The sequence below is a fragment of the Agelaius phoeniceus genome, chromosome 35 (assembly GCF_051311805.1).
Source record: "Agelaius phoeniceus isolate bAgePho1 chromosome 35, bAgePho1.hap1, whole genome shotgun sequence".
NCBI lineage: Eukaryota > Metazoa > Chordata > Aves > Passeriformes > Icteridae > Agelaius > Agelaius phoeniceus.
The window spans coordinates 2,404,398-2,423,690 of NC_135299.1; the positions used below are offsets into that span (position 1 = coordinate 2,404,398).

Genomic DNA, 19,293 nt, shown 5'->3' on the forward strand with positions numbered 1-19,293 from the left:
CCCTTCCCTTCCCTTCCCTTCCCTTCCCTTCCCTTCCCTTCCCTTCCCTTCCCTTCCCTTCCCTTCCCTTCCCTTCCCTTCCCTTCCCTTCCCTTCCCTTCCCTTCCCTTCCCTTCCCTTCCCTTCCCTTCCCTTCCCTTCCCTTCCCTTCCCTTCCCTTCCCTTCCCTTCCCTTTTTGTGCTTTTTTACATCAGGTGTTTTCCTATTCTGTTTTTCTACTCTTCTCAAGGACTGTTTGTGAAAAGATGTTTTTGTTAGTCAGCCAATCAAGTAGAATGTGTCGAATCTGTCCATAAACGAGAGGATTTTTAGTATTAAACATTTCTCCTGCAAACCTTCGAGTGAATTCCAGACTCGCGGGTGACCCAGGGGTCAGTGGGGGATTTCTCTTACAAACCCCTGGCTGTGATTTTGTGATTTCAACCAGGGCACACCCCTTTAACCCTTTATTTCGGGGTTCTGCCCGCGCCCCTGTCCCCCCAGCTTTACCCTCAGGCCTGTGGGTGGTGCTTGAGGAGCCAGAATCGGGGTTGGGGCACGGGGAGCAGCCAAAGGGCTGAAGGTGCTCCTGGGGGGCAGGACAAGGGGCAGGACAGAGCGGGGGACACAAGGCGGGACACAGGGCAGGACAGAGGGGCAGGACACACACATGGCAGGACACGGCATGGGACAGAGGGCAGGACACAGGGCAGGGCACACCATGGGACACAGAGCAGGACACAGGGTAGGACACACGGGGCAGGACACAGGGGAGGACACAGGAAACACACAGGACACACACAGGGTAGGACAGGGACCAGGACACACAGAGGGCAGGACAGAGGGCAGGACAGAGGGGAGGACACAGGGCAGGACAAGGGGGCAGGACACAGGGGAGAACACAGGGAAGGACAGAGAGCAGGACACACAGAGAGCAGGACAGAGGGGAGGACACAGGGCAGGACACACAGTAGGACACACACAGGGCAGGACACAGCATGGGACAAAGGGCAGGACACAGGGTAGGACACGGGAGGACGCAGGGGAGGACACGGCGCGGGTCATACAGAGGGCAGGATAGAGGGGAAGGCACAGGGCAGGACAGAGGGCAGGACACACACAGGGCAGGACAGAGGGCAGGACAGAGGGCAGGACACAGGGCAGGACACAGGACACACACAGGGCAGGACAGAGGACAGGACAGGGGGCAGGACAGAGGGCAGGACAGAGGGCAGGACACAGGGCAGGACAGAGGGCAGGACAGAGGGCAGGACAGAGGGCAGGACACAGGACACACACAGGGCAGGACAGAGGGCAGGACAGGGGGCAGGACACAGGGCAGGACACAGGGCAGGACACAGGACACACACAGGGCAGGACAGAGGGCAGGACAGAGGGCAGGACAGAGAGCAAGACAGAGGACAGGACAGAGGGCAGGACACAGGGCAGGACACAGGACACACACAGGGCAGGATAGAGGGCAGGACACAGGGCAGGACAGAGGGCAGGACACAGGGCAGGACACAGGGCAGGACACAGGGCTGGACACAGGGCAGGACACAGGGCAGGACAGAGGGCAGGACAGAGGGCAGGACACAGGGCAGGACAGAGGGCAGGACAGAGGGCAGGACAGGGGGCAGGACACAGGGCAGGACACAGGGCTGGACACAGGGCTGGACATCGCCTTCGGGGCCGCTGCCGCTGCCCCGCTCTGGGCACCGCGGGTCCCCCGGCACCCCCGGGCACCATTCCCGGTCTCGCTGCTCTTTCTCCTCCTCCTTTCCCGCACCGGTTTCCGTCTCTCCTGCGCTCCTGCCCTTCCACGCTCCGCGCTCTCCCTCCCGGCCGGGCTCGCTCGCCTCTCCCGGGGCTGCAGGAACGGGCGAGGAGGGAGCGCTCCGGGGATGCCGCGGCTCCCCCGCTACCGGGGCTCGGTGCCGCCGCTCCGCTGAGCCTGGCAAGTATCCAGAGAGCCCGTTTGGCCACGGGGCGAGTGAATGCCCGTTCCCGGGAGCCGCCCGCGAGCCGCCCGCCCCAAACGGCGGCGTCCCCCGCGCGCCCCGGGTTCCGCCCCGGTTCCGCCGGGCCAGCGGCCGCTGCTGCCCTCCGGCCGCTCCCTCTCCCTCCCTCCCTGTCTCTCTGCTGGCCCAAAAGCCACGGCAACATCCCGGATTTGCAGCCCGGAGCCGGAACCAGCGCAGCATCCCCGCTCCCCGCAGGCTGAAGCTGCCGCTCGCTCGGAGGGACGCTGGGCTTGGGGTCGCTCCCTGCTACGGGTTGGTTTTGGGGACCAGGGGATGGGAGAGATGGCAAACAAATGGCAGCAAAGGGGAGGAAATTGGTGGCAGGGACGGGATAGGGGGATGGATGAGGTTTTTAGGGTGGAGGTGTTGGACCCTGCGATGTGTTGGGGTGTTGGAGCTTTCTGCTACCTGTGAGGAACAACCTCGCTTGTGGGATGCAGGACTGGGTTTGTGTTGTTTAAGGGCGGGGAGGGGATGCTGATTTCTTTCCTGCCAAAACCTCGCTGGGCAGTGCCAGCCTGGTGGGTTTAGGGGGCTTAGAGGGAATTTCCCGAGGCTCGGGGCTGTAAAACCCCCCAGGGCAGGCAGCTCCGTGTCCAACACCCAGAGGTGTCACCCAGCCAGGCCCCAGGTGTTCCAGGAACTCCTGTTTGGGTGTCAGGCAGCGGCTGCACCTCGCAGAACCTCAACCCTCTTGAAGCGATATACAGAATAAATAGACTCCACTGATTTATTAAAAAATATGGATATTGATCTAGTGCCGATATCCAACTGTGACAGACAAAAACTCTCTGACAGTTTAGAGTTAGAAAGTGGATGTTTATTGCAGGATAATTCCCAAATACCACTGCAATTTACAGGTGATTGGAGAGTCCTTTTATCTGTACAAATATTGAATACCCAAAATACAAATACATATTCATAACTTTGGTACATCCCATTCCCAATATGGATATTGATCACTGGATTTTGATATCCAAAATCTATGGATTTTGAGGTCCATTGATATCAATTCAATACAAGTATTGAATACCCAAAATACAAACACTTATTCATAACTTTGGTACATCCCATTCCCAATATTGATATTGATCTAGTACCAATATCCAAAAACTCTCTAACAGTTTAGAGTGAGAAAGTGGATGTTTATTGCAGGATAATTCCCAAATACCACTGCAATTTACAGGTGATCACAGAGTCCTTTTAACTATACAAATATTGAATACCCAAAATACAAATGCATATTCATAACTCTGGTACATCCCATTCCCCTCTTTGTATGGCAATTAGTTCAAAAGCCATTAAGCATGGTAATTAGTTCAAAAGCCATTAAGCATGTGCAGTTTGTCCCTTGAAATGGGGTCCCTTTCATGGGGAGGGGTCCCAAAATGAGGAAGTAAATGAAGTCTTCCTCGTTCTGACCTTTCTACCCTTTCAATGCAAATCTGACAAATGAACCCTTGGTAGAACTCCCATTCCCCGTCTTCAATTGGTTTCAGAACAGAGGAGCCCTACAATTGTCTGATGTTCCTAAAAGCCATTTATCAGTTTCTGTATTCTCCATTAGAAACCCAGCTAACCAAACATTGTGCTGACAAGCAATCAATTATTAATTAACTACTAACTCTTAACCTCATCATGGCCTACCCATTTATTTAAATTAACTCAAACAAAGCTTATCTCTAACTAAAAGCTTAGCTCCTCTAAAATCTCCAAATTCCTTAAAGTTTATGTCTCAGCTGCCCCAGCCACCCCCAGCTGGTGCTGGAGTTTTGGCACCACAGCTCCAAAGCCAGGAGGGGCTTGGACCCAGCCGTGTCAGCCAAAACCCAGCAGCAACCCAGTCTTGGTTTGAAAATCAGGTGTGTGCTGAGGAAGGCAGGAGCCTCCCCTGAAATGGAAAATGGAAACCTCCTCCTTCTGAATTATTTTGATTTTGAAATTAAGGGGCTCTCAGGCAAAGATATGGGAGCAGGAATAACAGTTCTTTATTGGGGAAGAAAATAAAAATAAAATAAACAATGCAGTAATAGAAAATAACCCTGCCAGAGTCAGAGCAGGCCCTGCTCCCCTGTGTGTCAGGGTGGTGGCACAGCCCCATCCCATGGGGGCTCAGCCCTCCTGCAGTGCCAGCTGTGGTTCTGCTGGAGCAGGGATCCTGCACAAGGGGGGAGTTTTCCTCTGCAGCTCCAGGGCTGCTGGAGATGGGCCTGGGCTCCCTCTGGCAATGCAGGGCAGCAGAAAGCTGCTCCTCTGGGAATGCACTGGGCAAAGTTTGTTGGGGGTGTCCCAAACCTCAGATTGTATCTGGGTAGGAATGTTTGAAACCTCAGATTGTATCCAGGTAGGAATGTTTGAAATCTCAGATTCTATCCAGGCAGAAATGTTTGAAATCTCTGAGGCTGGAGATTGTGGTCTTCCTCATGACTGAACTTTTGAACTTTTCTCCTTTGTGTTTTTGGTCCCTTGGTGCTGATCTGGGTACGTCTGTTGGTCTTGATGAGCCTGGAGACAGAGGCACCCCTTTATCAGCCCCTTTATCTGGGTTCCTTGCATCCCTTGGTTGTGGTGGTGTTTGCAGGTCCCCAGGACGAGGGAAGAGATGAGAATCTTGACTCCATGTTTCAGAAGGCTGATTTATTATTTTATTATATATATTATATTAAAAATGCTATTATTATATATTATAATATTATATTAAAAATGCTATAGAATGCTATTAAAACTATACTAAAGAAAGACAAAGGAGACATCAGAAGGCTAGAAAGGAATGAATAATAAAATCTTGTGACTGACCAGAGTCTGACACAGCTGGACCTGTGATTGGTCATTAATTAAAAACAATCACATGAGACCAATCAAAGATGGTAAACCATCTCCAGACCACATTCCACAGCCATCAGATAATTATTGTTTACATTTCATTTCTGAGGCTTCCCAGCTTCTCAGGAGAAAAATCCTAGCAAAAGGATTTTCATAAAATATGTCAGTGACACTTGGTCTTCTCCCCGTGTTGCTCTTTATGCAAGAAGCTTCAGAAATTTGCATTTTCCTATGCCCTTAGTACTTAAGCAAAACGGTTAAAACTCAACACATAATTCTACAAGCTAAAAATTAAAACACTTAATTCACATTGCTAACTCAAGTGTGTCAAAAGCATCTTTTATGAAAAATCCTTTCCTTAGGATTTTTCCTCCTGAGAAGCTGAGAAGCCTCAGGAACAAAATGTAAACAATGATTATCTGCTGCTGTGGAATGCAACAGGTGCATCTGTGATTGGTCCATGTTGGATGTTTGTAATTAATGGCCAATCACAGCCCAGCTGGCTCGGACAGAGTCTGAGACAGAGCCTTTGTTATAATTTCTTTATTATTCTATTCTTAGCTGGCCTTCTGATGAAATCCTTTCTTCTATTCTTTTAGTATGGTTTTAATGTAACATATATCATAAAATAATAAATCAAGCCTTCTGAAACATGGAGTCAGATCCTCATCTCTTCCCTCATCCTAAGACTCCTGTGAACACAGTCACACAAGTGAACTCCAAAAATCTCTTATTCCACTGTGCCCCTTCCTCCTGCAGCATCCACCCAGCAGTGTGAGCCATGAAAAATTGTGACCGTGTTCACAGGGGTTCTTGGACTGGGGAAGAGATGAGGATCTGACTCCATGTTTCAGAAAATTTGATTTATTATTTTATGATATATATTACATTAAAACCATACTAAATGACTAGAAGAAAAGGTTTGATCAGAAGGCTGGCTAAGAATAGAATAGCAAAGAATGAATAACAAGGGCTTGTGGTTTGGCTCTCTGTCCGAGCCAGCTGGGCTGTGATTGGCCATTAATTACAAACATCTAAGATGGGCCAATCAAAGATCAACCTGTTGCATTCCACAACAGCAGATAATTATTGTTTTCATTTTGTTCCTGAGGCTTCTCAGCTTCTCAGGAGGAAAAATCCTAAAGAAAGGATTTTTCATAAAAGATGTCTGCGACAAAAAATCTCTTAATCCACTGTGCCCTTTACCTCCTGCAGCATCCACCCAGTGGTGTGAGCCATGAAAAATCTCTTATTTCACTGTGCCCTGTCGCAGATAACTTTTATAAAAAATCCTTTCCTTAGGATTTTTTCTTCCTGAGAAGCTGAGAGGCCTCAGGAACAAAATGTAAACATTGATTATCTGCTGCTGTGGAATGCAACAGATAGATCTGTGATTGGTCTCATGTGCTTGTTTGTAATTAATGGCCAATCACAGCCCAGCTGGCTCGGAGAGAGTCCAAGACAGAGCCTTTGTTATCATTCTTTGCTATTCTATTCTTAGCCAGCCTTCTGATGAGATCCTTTCTTCTATTCTTTTAGTACAGTTTTAATGTAATATATATCATAAAATAATAAATCAGCCTTCTGTAATTTGGAGTCAGATCCTCATCTCTTCCCTCACCATAAGACCCCTGTGAACACGGTCACAGTGCCCCTTCCCCCTGCAGCATCCACCCGGCACTGTGAGCCATGAAAAAATCTCTTATTTCACTCTGCCCTTTGTCTCCTGCAGCATCCACCCAGCGCTGTGAGCCATGGTGTGCTCCAGCCCCGTGCCCAGAGCTCAGGGCTCCGGCCAGGAGGAGCGGCGCGGTGCCCAGCCCGACCTGCTGTGGCTGGCCGACCTCACGGGCGCCCACCTTGGCTTGGCCCCCATCTCCCAGGACCCCGAGGACCGCTGCAGCATCTGGGAGAACCTGGTGAGCCTGGTGGACTTCCAGAGCCCGGGTTTTCCCCTGACCTCCGAGGAGCTCTGCCACTACATCGACATCCCGCGCTCGCCCGCGCCCTCCCTGGTCACCACGAGCCTGCCCCGGGCTGTGACCCCGCCTGGACCCCCAGGGGACATCGACTACAGGACAAACAGCCACGTCAAGCCACCCTACTCCTATGCCACCCTGATCTGCATGGCCATGGAAGCCAGCCAGCAGCCCAAGCTCACCCTGGCTGCCATCTGCAAGTGGATCAGCGATAATTTCTGCTATTTCCGCCGTGCCCACCCCAGCTGGCAGGTAGGAGGAGGTGTCTGGGTTTGGGAAGTGTCTGCTGAGGAAGGCAGGAACCTCCCCTGAAATGGAGAATGTAAACCCTCCCCTCAGCCGAATTGCTATAAATTTTTTATTAAAAATATGGGAGCAGGAATAACAGTTTGTCTTGGTTTGGAAAGCCAAGTGTGTGCTAAGGAAGGAAGGCAGGACCCTCCCCTGAAATGGAGAATTTAAATCTCCCCCCCTCCAAATTACTATAAATTTTAAGTTAAGGGCTCTCAGGCAAAAAAATATGTGAGTAGGAAATAACAGTTTCTCTTGGTTTGGAAAGACAGGTTTCTGCTAAGGAAGGCAGGACCCACCCCTGAAATGGAAAATGTGAACCCTCCCCACTCCTCTGAATTGTTATAAAATTTAAATTAAGGGGCTTTCAGGCAAAAATATGGGAGCAGGAAATAACAGTTCTTTAATAGGGAAGAAAAGAAAAGGATAAAATAAACAATGCAGTGAACTAAAACAACACTGCCAGAGTCAGAACCCAACCTGACACCCTGTGGGTCAGGGTGTTGGTATCAGTCCCATTGGAATTGTGGCTGCAGCCCTCCTGCAGTGTCAGGGGTGGTTCTGCTGGAGCAGGGATCCTGTAGGAAAGGGTGGAATCTTCCTCTGAGGATCCAGTGGAAGAGGCAGCTGCTGCTCCTCTGGGAATCCAGTGGAGAAGCTGTGCTGGTGTTCCAGAATCTCCAGATTATATCTGGGTAGGAATGTTTGAAACCTCAGATTGTATCCAGGTGGGAATGTTTGAAACCTCAGGTTCTTTCCAGGTAGGAATTCTTGGCTCCTCCCTCTGGGTGGAGCATCTCCCAATGGGATGCTGTAGTTTGTGGTGTTTGTGAGGTCCCCAGGACGAGGTGAGAGATGAGGATCTGACTCCTTGTTCTCAGAAGGCTGATTTATAATGATAATATATTATGATATTATATTGTTATATTTCATAATATCATGGTATTTTATTATATAGAATTTATGCTATTATATTATATAAATTATATTTATGATATCATTGATATTATATTATATTATATTATATTATATTATATTATATTATATTATATTATATTATATTATATTATATTATATTATATTATATTATATTATATTATATTATATTACATTACATTACATTACATTATACAATGCTATATTAAAACTATACTAAAGAAATAGAGAAAGGATACACCAGAAGGCTTAACAAGAAAGAATAATAAAAACTCCTGACTCAGAGAGTCTGACACAGCTGGCTGTGATTGGTCATTAAATTAAAACAATTCACATGGAACCAATCAAACATGCACCTGTTGGTAAACGATCTCCAAATCTCCAAAGCAATCAGATAATTGTTGTTTTCATTATTTTCTGAGGCTTCTCAGCTTTTCAGGAGAAAAATCCTGGGCAAAGAGGATTTTTCAGAAAATATCATAATAAACAATAATTCTTATCAGACATGCAGTGACATTCAGTGGCCCCTTATCAGCAGATGTCCCCCCTGGAGGGAGGAGTGGGTGTGAAAGAGATAAGGAAATCTGCCCATTGAGGAGGAGACAACTGCCATACAGATGAAAAACAGAATCCAATTTGCTTTATAACCTGGGACAGGATGTTGGAGCCCTCGATGGCCACCCAGGGCTCTGCACAGCCCCCGGTCCTGGATGTGAAAAATGTGCATTTTATGATTGGCTTTCCACAGATATTGAAATTAATATTTTATGTGTTATGTTAGAAAGTTGTGTTGTATTAATTTTCTTAAGTAGTGTGTTAAGTATTGTGAAAAATGCGTATTTTGTGATTGGCTTTCCACAAATATTAAAATGAATATTGTATGTGTTGTGTTAGAAAGTTGTGCTGTAATAATTTTCTTAAGTGGTGTGTTAAATATTGTGGAAAATGTGCATTTTATGATTGGCTTTTCACAAATATTCAAATGAATATTATATGTGTTATGTTAGAAAGTTGTGTTGTATTAATTTTCTTAAGTAGTGTGTTAAATATAGTTTTACGTTATAGCATAATATTAAAATAGAAATGATGCTATGTAGGATTCTTTTTTTGGGGAGGACTCCCACCGAGGCAGCAGCCACAGGACACCTGAATCTTTCAGAGAAAGAGAATTTATTGCTTTTCTATCGAGTTCTTCCCACCTTGGCCATCAGGATTAAGAGGAAGACGCTGACACTGCCCAGCCAGAATCCTGTGTTTGAATGGAATTTATGAATCATTCATGAGGTGTATGAATATGCAACAGGCTGTTGCTTTTAAGGGTTAATCCTCTATTAATGTGTGTCATTTTACAGGCTTATTTTGCCCAGAAAAAGGTACCTGAACCATCCATTTTATTGTCTCATATTGTTCTCAATCCTAATTGTCCAAATTTTTATTACTTTGATTATATTACTATTTTTATAACCATTTCATTACTATTAAACTTTTAAGATTTTAATAAGAATTGATTGGCATTTTTCACATTCCTGCCTTGCTCAGTGCTGAAGACACCTCAGGATTCAGAGGAAGAAGCTGACACTGCCCAATCCTGAGTTTGAATGGAATTTATGAATCATTCACGAGGTGTATGAATATGCAACAGGCTGTTGTTTTTAAGGGTTAATTCTCTGTTAACGTGGGTCCTTTCTCGGGTTTATTTTGCCCAGAAAAAGGTCCCCAGACCATCTGTAACTCTTTGTTTTTATTGTCTCATATTGTCCTAATCATAATTTTCCAAATTTTTATGACTCTAATTATATTGCTATTTTTATAACTATCTTATTACTATTAAACTTTTAAAATTTTAAAAACAAGTGATTGGCATTTTTCACATTCCCGCCTTGCTCAGCCCTGAAGACACCTCAGGATTCAGAGGAAGAAGCTGACACTGCCCAATCCTGAGTTTGAATGGAATTTATGAATCATTCATGAGGTGTATGAATATGCAACAGGCCGTTGCTTTTAAGGGTTAATCCTCTGTTTTCTGGGCTTATTTTGCCCAGCAAAAGGTACTGAGACCATCCACAACTCTTTGTTTTTATTGTCTCATCTTGTCCTAAATCCTAATTGTCCAAGTTTTTCTTACTCTAATTATATTACTATTTTATATACAACCATTATACAACCATTTTATTACTATTAAAATGTTGAAATTTGAAAAGTTTGTTCCTTTTTTTTTTGCCTCCAGAGCTCCATCAGGCACAACCTGTGCATCAACAAGCGCTTTGTCAAGGTGCCCCGTGAGAAGGGGGAGCCGGGCAGAGGAGCCTTCTGGAAGCTTCACCCCCAATATGCCCAGTGGCTCAAGAGCAGCACCCTCAAAGGACACAGGTGATTTGCAGAAAAAAAAAACCAAATCCACTGATATATGGGTTTCTTCGAGCTGGATTTTATAAGATTTTGGTGATTTGTATCATGTTTGAGATAGCTTAGCTATTTCAGATGGATAAAATCAGCAGGATGGCTTCTGTGGTGGTGTTGGAAACAGAAAAGTTGTAATAAAAGCAAAATAACAAAACTCTATAGAGTACACCAAACTAGGTGCAAGAGGGAGAAATACCAAATCCAGTGATATATGGGTTTCTTTGAGCTGGATTTTATAAGATTTTGGTGATTTGTATCATGTTCAAGGTAGCTTAGCTATTTCAGATGGTTAAAATCAGCAGGATGGCTTTTGTGGTGGTGTTGGAAACAGAAAAGTTGTAATAAAAAGTTTTAATAAAAGACAAAATAACAAAACTCTATAGAGTACACCAAACTAGGTGCAAGAGGGAGAAATACCAAATCCAGTGATATATGGGTTTCTTTGAGCTGGATTTTATAAGATTTTGGTGATTTGTATCATGTTCAAGGTAGCTTAGCTATTTCAGATGGTTAAAATCAGCAGGATGGCTTTTGTGACAGTGTTGGAAACAGAAAAGTTTTAATAAAAGCAAAATAAGAAAACTCTATAGAGTAAACTGAGCTAGGTGCAAGAGGGAAAAAACCCCAAATCCAGTGATATATGGGTCTCTTCGAGCTAGATTTTATAAGATTTTGGTGATGTTTGAGATAGCTTAGCTATTTCAGATGGAAAAAATCAGCAGGATGGCTTTTGTGGCAGTATTGGAAACAGAAAAGTTTTAATAAAGGGCAAAATAACAAAACTCTTTACAGAGAAAAAATTTAGTTAGGGCAAGAGGTCCTTGCTCCTGGTAAAACACCCCTCAGTGGGGCTCTGGAGCTGAGCCAAGGAAAGAAAACAACGTCATTATTAGGAATGAAAGTCATTATTAGGAATGAAAGTCATTATTAGGAAAGAAAGTCATTATTAGGAATGAAAGTCATTATTAGATGTGGTATTTTCTGGGGTCCCCCATGGCAGGAAGGAATGAATCTGACTCCATGTACTTAGAAGGCTCATAGTTATGTTATGTTATATATAATTTTATATTATATATATTATAATATACATTTTTTTTATCCCCCCTTGGTTGTACATATGCATAAGGTCTCATAATAGGTTCATGCATATTCATTTTACTGGTTTAACAACTTGAAGCTAATCCTTGTACAGAGACAACTCTCAGGTCACCCTCTAAGTTTCAAAGTTCAAGGGAAATTTTGGAGTGTAGGAATGTGCCCTGCTGTTGACAGAGTGACAAAATTATCCTTTGTCTCCTAAAAAAGGGAAAAAAGCCCAGAAGTTTCTCTCCTCAATTTTATATATATAATTTTATGTTATATATAACTTTATGTTATATGTCATTTTATGTTTTATATAATTTTGTTATATATAATTTTATGTTATATAGAATTTTATGTTATATATAATTTTATATTATATATAATTTTATATTATATAAAGGAATGCTATATTAAACTCCACTAAATAACAGAGAAAGGATACAGACAGAAGGTTTAACAAGATAATAATGAAATCTCGTGACTCCTTCCAGAGTCCGACACATCTTGGCCCCAGTTGGCGCCATTAATTCATTAATTCCAAACAATTCACAGCAGAAACCAATGAAACAATCACCTGCAAACAGTGTCCAATGTCCACAGCAGAAACCAATGAAACAATCACCTGTTTGCAGATGTAGTTGGAGGAACAATCTCCAACCACATTCCAAAGCAGCAAAACACAGGAGAAGCAAATGAGACCCGAATTGTTTTCCTTTTTCTCTGAGCCTTCTCAGCTTCCCAGGAGAAGCACCCTGGGCAAAGAGGATTTTTCACCAAACACGACGGTGACACAGCTCTGTCCCACAGGGCCCTTCCAGATCCTGTCCCAGCCTCCAGGAGAGCCCAGCAGGGCCCCCGGTGTGTCCCCAGCCCCGCCGGCACCGCCACCGCCTCCGTCCCCCGCGGCGGCCTCGAGGTGGGCGCGGAGCTGCAGCGGCTGCTGTGCGAGTTCGAGGAGTTTGAGAGCTGCCAGCGAGGGGCCCAGCAGAGCCAGCAGCCCTGGGCAGAGGCGCCCTGGGCGCCCAGCGGTGCCCAGGGGTGCCAGGAGGGGCCGGGCGAGCTGACGGAGCTGAAGAGCAGCACGGAGTGGGAAGCGCTGCTGGATGCCCCCGCGGAGCAGGGGGAGTTCTGTGCTCTGGGGCAGCCTGGAACCTTCCCCCTGCACCCCAGCAGGGCACGGGGCTGGCCCCAGGCCCTCGCTGAGCCCAGCCCTGCTAAACCAGGCCTGGATGAAACCCTGATGGCCACGGCGTTCCTGGAGGCCGCGTGGCACGAGGAGATGAGAGGGAACCTGCCCAGCTGCATCCCCAGCGAGCAGGAGGCCGGAAACTTCATGGATTGGGACTCTCTGGCCCCTTTACGGCTCTATTAGAGATGGGAGATTAAATTAGATTAGATTAGATTAGATTAGATTAATTAGATTAATTAGACTAGAAACAGTCTAGATTAGATTGCTTAGATAGATTAGACTAGGCTAGACTAGATTAGATTATATTTGTTAGATTAGATTAGATTAGACTAGACTAGACTAGGTTAGATTAGATTAGATTTTAGATTAGATTCCATTCCATTCCATTCATTAGATTAGATTAATATTAGATTACATTAGATTATATTAGATTAGATTAATATTAGATTAGATTAGATTAATATTAGATTAGATTACATTACATTACATTAGATTCGATTCAATTCAATTCAATTCATTTCAATTCAATTCAATTCAATTCAATCCAATTCAATTTGATTGATTTAGGAGGGGCTTTAGGGGTGGGTGTAGATGGTTTTGTGGATGAGGGAATTTTTTTGTATCTGTTCGTTTTTTTTCTTTTTATTCTGGTTTTTACTTTTTTGCTTGGGGAATGATGCTGAAGATGTTTGGGGGCTTTAATTTTTAAAATTTTATTGTCAGTTTTTAAGAGATAGAATAAAGAAAGCAAAGCAGAGAAAGAAAAGAATTCCGGTTTTACTTTCTGGTTTCCCTCCAGCAGCTTTGGCTCTGCCCTGGAGGCCGGGGACTGTCCCTGTGCCACCACCCATGGCTGGCACTGTCCCTGTGTCATGTCCCCAAGGCTGGCACTGTCCCTGTGCCACCCCCCAGAGCTGGCACTGTCCCTGTGCCACCACCCAAGGCTGGCACTGTCCCTGTGTCATCACCCAGAGCTGGCACTGTCCCTGTGCCATCACCCAAGGCTGGCACTGTCCCTGTGTCATGTCCCCAAGGCTGGCACTGTCCCTGTGCCACCACCCAGGGCTGGCACTGTCCCTGTGCCATCCCTCAGAGTTGGCACTGTCCCTGTGTCACTCCCCAGAGCTGGCACTGTCCCTGTGCCACCCCCCAGAGTTGGCACTGTCCCTGTGCCACCACCCATGGCTGGCACTGTCCCTATGCCACCACCCAGGGCTGGCACTGTCCCTGTGTCATGTCCCCATGGCTGGCACTGTCCCTGTGTCATGTCCCCAGGGCTGGCACTGTCCCTGTGCCATCCCTCAGAGTTGGCACTGTCCCTGTGTCACTCCCCAGAGCTGGCACTGTCCCTTTGTCACCCCCGATGGCTGGCACTGTCCCTGTGCCACCACCCAGGGCTGGCACTGTCCCTGTGCCACCACCCAGGATGTGGTGACAGGGCTGAGGTGACACAGGGGTGTCACGGGGGTGAGGGGTGACAGAACTGAGACAGGTGACGCAGGGCACAGAGGTGGCACAGAACTGAGGGGTGTCACAGGTGACACAGGGGTGACACAGGGCTGGGAGGTGACAGAAGTGAGAGTGATACAGCTGAGGGGTGACACGGGGCTGAGAGGTGACACAGGGGTGACACAAGGCCAGGAGGTGACAAAGGAGTGACAGAGGACTGAGGGGTGACACGGGGCTGGGAGGTGACACGGGGCTGGGAGGTGACACAACTGAGGGGTGACACAGGTGACACGGGGTGAGGGGTGACAGGACTGAGAGGGGACACGGGGCTGAGAGGTGACACAGAACTGAGGGGTGACAAAGAGCTGAGGGGTGACACGGGGCTGGGAGGTGACACAGGGCACAGACGTGACACAGAACTGAGGGGTGACAAAGAGCTCACAGGTGACACAGGGGTGACACAAGGCTGGGAGGTGACAGAAGTGAGAGTGACACAGGGCACAGAGGTGACAAACAGCTCAGAGGTGACACAGGACTGAGGGGTGACAGGACTGAGGGTCACAATCCCCATTTTCCGTATTTTTGATCCCCACAGATCCCCTGCTCCCCCACCCTGGCCTGGGGGTGACCCCAGATGTGACCCCAGATGTGACCCCAAATCTGACCCCAGCTGTGACCCCCCAGAACTCCCAGATTTTATTCACTTTTACCAAATCTCAGTCATTTCAAGGGCGTTTTTCCATTTTTTAAATAATTTTTATTTGACTTCATCCACCAGATCCTGGTCCTTGAGTCTCCCCCTAAATCCAGATGTCCCCTCAAATTCCTCCAAGCCCCCCAATGGATTTTTCATTTTTATTTTCCCAAATTTTGTGAATACAAAGCTTCTCTTCAATATTACAATTTTATTTTTTTTCCCAACCATGCCCAAAAATAATGGGCAATTTAACAATGGGCTCATTTTTCCTAAAAAAATGCTGAATTTAAGGGGAATATTTAAGTGGAAAAAGAAAAAAAATTGGTAAATGCTGAATTTAAGGGGAATATTTAAGTGGAAAAAGAAAAAAAATTGGTAAAATTAGATGTGAATTGTGGCTGAAGAGTGAATTCCTCGAGGGAGGGGCTCGGAAGTTCACAAAATTGTGGAATTTAAGGGGAATATTTAAGTGGAAAAATTTAAAAAAAGCTAAAATGAGACGTGAATTGTGGGTGAAAATGGGTGAATTCCTCAAGGGGGGGCTTTGAAATTCACAAAAATGTGGAATTTAAGGGCAATATTTAATGAAAAACCAAAAAAAAAAGGTAAAATTAGATGTGAATTGTGGGTGAAATGTGAATTCTTTGATGGAGGGGCTCTGAAATTCACAAAAATGTGGAATTTAAGGGGAATATTTAAGTGGAAAATTTTTTTTTAAAAGGTAAAATGAGACGTGAATTGTGGCTGAAAAGTGAATTTCTCAATTCACAAAAATGCAGAATTTAAGGAGAATATTGAGGCGGAAAAATAAAAATAAAAGATTAAATTTGATTGAATTCTGGCTGAAAAGTGAATTCCTCGAGGGAGGGGCTCTGAAATTCACAGAAATGTGGAATTTAAGGGGAATATTTAAGTGGAAAAATTTAAAAAAAGGTAAAATGAGACATGAATTGTGGCTGAAAAGTGAATTTCTCAAAGGGGCTTTGAAATTCACAAAAATGTGGAATTTAAGGGCAATATTTAATGAAAAACCAAAAAAAAAAAGGTAAAATTAGATGTGAATTGTGGGTGAAATGTGAATTCTTTGATGGAGGCTCTGAAATTCACAGAAATGTGGAATTTAAGGGCAATATTTAAGTGGAAAAATTTTTTTAAAAAGGTAAAATTAGATGTGAATTGTGGCTGAAAAGTGAATTTCTCAAAGGGGGGGGCTTTGAAATTCACAAAAATGTGGAATTCAAGGAGAATATTGAGGTGGAAAAATAAAAATAAAAGATTCAATTCGATTGAATTGTGGCTGAAAAGTGAATTCCTCAAGGGAGGGGCTCTGAAATTCACAAAAATGTGGAATTTAAGGGGAATATTTAAGTGGAAAATTTTTTTTTAAAAGGTAAAATTAGATGTGAATTGTGGCTGAAAAGTGAATTTCTCAATTCACAAAAATGCAGAATTTAAGGAGAATATTGAGGCGGAAAAATAAAAATAAAAGATTAAATTCGATTGAATTGTGGCTGAAAAGTGAATTCCTCGAGGGAGGGGCTCTGAAATTCACAAAAATGTGGAATTTAAGGGGAATATTTAAGTGGAAAAATTTAAAAAAAGGTAAAATGAGACGTGAATTGTGGGTGAAAATGGGGCTTTGAAATTCACAAAAAATGCAGAATTTAAGGAGAATATTGAGGCGGAAAAATAAAAATAAAAGATTCAATTCGATTGAATTGTGGCTGAAAAGTGAATTCCTCGAGGAGTGGCTCTGAAATTCACAAAAATGTGGAATTTAAGGGCAATATTTAAGTGGAAAATTTTAAAAAAAGGTAAAATGAGATGTGAATTGTGGGTGAAAATGGGGCTTTGAAATTCACAAAAATGCAGAATTTAAGGAGAATATTGAGGTGGAAAAATAAAAATAAAAGATTCAATTCGATTGAATTGTGGCTGAAAAGTGAATTCCTCGAGGAGTGGCTCTGAAATTCACAAAAATGTGGAATTTAAGGGCAATATTTAAGTGGAAAATTTTAAAAAAAGGTAAAATGAGATGTGAATTGTGGGTGAAAATGGGGCTTTGAAATTCACAAAAATGCAGAATTTAAGGAGAATATTGAGGTGGAAAAATAAAAATAAAAGATTCAATTCGATTGAATTGTGGCTGAAAAGTGAATTTCTCAAGGGGGGGCTCTGAAAATCCCAAAACCCAGCAGGAGGGTGAGGAAGGGGGTGGCTCCCACCCCTTTAAATCCCAAAAATGCTTTAAAAAGGGAATTTTTGGGGTGTCCCCATGGCCGTGTCCTCTTGGGGGGGGTCACCCCCAAAGCCATTGGAGCCCCCAGTTCCCCCAGTTTGGGGTCAATTCCCAGGAATTCTCCGGCCCCAAAGCTGAACCCTAAAGTTGCTGGAGTGGGAAATGAAGGGGGGAAAGGACAAAGGGGCTTCAAGGGGGATGAATTTGGGGGCGCAGCCCTGGGAACCCCAAAAAGGCCCTGCCCAGCCCTGGGGGGAGCAGAGGCAGCTCCAGCCACCCCAGAACCCCAAAAGGATCCCAGGAAACCCCAAAAGGATCCCAGGAAACCCAAAAAAAGTTCTCAGGAGACCCCGAAAGGATCCCAGGAAACACCAAAAGGATCCCAGGAAACCCCAAAAGGTTCTCAGGAAATCCCAAAAGGCTCTCGGGAAACCCCAAATTCTCTCAGGATACCCCAAAAGGCTCCCAGGAGACCCCAAAAGGCTCTCAAGAGATCCCAAAAGGCTCTCAGGAGATTCCAAAAGGTTCTCAGGAGACCTCAAAAAGTTCTCAGGAAACCCCAAAAGGACCTCAGGAAACCCAAATTCTCCCAGGAAACCCCAAAAGGTTCTCAGGAAATGGCAAAAGGCTCTCAGGGAACCCAAAAAGGATCTCAGGAACCCCCAAATTCTCTCAGGATACCCCAAAAGGCTCTCAAGAGATCCCAAAAGGCTCTCAGGAGACCTCAAAAAGTTCTCAAGAAACCCCAAAAGGTTCTCAGGAAACCCCAAAAGGATCTCAGGAAACCCAAATTCTCCCAGGAAACCCCAAAAGATTCTCAGGAAACCCCAAAACAGTTCTCAGGAGATCCCAAAAGGATCCCAGGAAAGCCCAAAAGGCTCTCAGGAGATCCCAAAGGGCTCCCAGGAGATCCCACAGGGGCCTGGGAGGTCGGTGGGAATTCCAGGGTGCTGCTCAACCCCCAAGGGAGGGCGGGGACATTTAAAGACAGTTCAGTGGAGAAAAGAAACGGGAAAAGTGTCCAGGAGGGAGCCAGGGCCAGCAGATCCCACGGGAACATCCAGGAGATCCCACAGGAACATCCCAAAGATCCCACGGGAACATCCAGGAGATCCCACAGGAACATCCCAAAGATCCCACAGGAACATCCATGAGATCCCACGGGAACATCCAGGAGATCCCATAGGAACATCCCAAAGATCCCACAGGAACATCCCAAAGATCCCACGGGAACATCCAGGAGATCCCACGGGAACATCCCAAAGATCCCACGGGAACATCCCAAAGATCCCACAGGAACATCCAGGAGATCCCACAGGAACATCCAGTAGATCCCATAGGAAGCATCCACCAAATTCCACGGGAACATCCAGCAGATCCCACAGGAACCTCCAGCAGATCCCACAAGAACATCCTGAAGATCTCATGGGAACATCCCAAAGATCTCATGGGAATCATCCACAAAATTCCACGGAAACATCCAGAAGATCTCACAGGAACACGCACCAGATCCCACAGGAGCATCCAGCACATCCCACAGGAACCTCCAGCAGATGCCACAGGAGCATCCAGCAGATCCCATGGGAATCCACCAAATTCCACGGGAACATCCAGATGATCCCACAGGAACATCCTGAAGATCCCAAAGGAAGCATCCACCAAATCCCACAGGAACACCCAGAAGATCCCATGGGAACATCCCGAAGATCTCAGAGGAACATCCAAGAGATCCCACAGGAACCTCCAGCAGATCCAACAAGAACATCCAGCAGATCCCATGGCAATCCACCAAATTCCACAGGAACATCCAGCAGATCCCACAGGAACATCCAGCAGATCCCATGGGAACATCCAACATATCCCACAGGCATCTCCAGCAGACCCCACAGGAACGTCCAGGAGATCCCATGAGAACATTCACCAGATCCCACAGGAACATCCAGCAGATTCCACACAAACATCCAGAAGGTCCCACAGGAACCTCCCAAAAACCCCATGGGAAGCATCCACAAAATCCCATGGGAACACCCAAAAGGTCCCACAGGAACCTCCAGCAGGTCCCACAGGAACAGCCCCAGCTCCGGGAGCCGCTCTCTCCCCCCACAATTAACAAGACACAGTTAATTACTGACCAGCAAAGCCACCACCTCTGCCAGCTGTGCCAGGGGCTGCACAGGGGGGCACAGCCCAGGCTGGGGGC

General features: G+C 45.7%; 1 protein-coding gene and 1 long non-coding RNA gene across 2 annotated transcripts; both read left to right on the plus strand.

The window, feature by feature from the left end:
• The first annotated feature begins 1,777 nt into the window (after nucleotides 1-1,777).
• LOC129130545 (forkhead box protein J1-like) lies at nucleotides 1,778-12,894 on the plus strand. Its single transcript, XM_054649047.2, has 4 exons — nucleotides 1,778-2,256; nucleotides 6,560-7,058; nucleotides 10,261-10,403; nucleotides 12,327-12,894. Exons 2-4 carry the CDS (start codon nucleotides 6,582-6,584, stop codon nucleotides 12,889-12,891), a joined length of 1,185 nt encoding a protein of 394 aa, XP_054505022.2. The 5' UTR covers nucleotides 1,778-2,256; nucleotides 6,560-6,581; the 3' UTR covers nucleotides 12,892-12,894.
• A 2,171-nt stretch (nucleotides 12,895-15,065) lies between these two features.
• On the plus strand, nucleotides 15,066-16,234 carry LOC143696445 (uncharacterized). The gene is made up of 2 exons (XR_013185860.1): nucleotides 15,066-15,178; nucleotides 16,014-16,234. It is a non-coding gene; the product is annotated as an uncharacterized LOC143696445 (long non-coding RNA).
• Nucleotides 16,235-19,293: the final 3,059 nt, after the last annotated feature.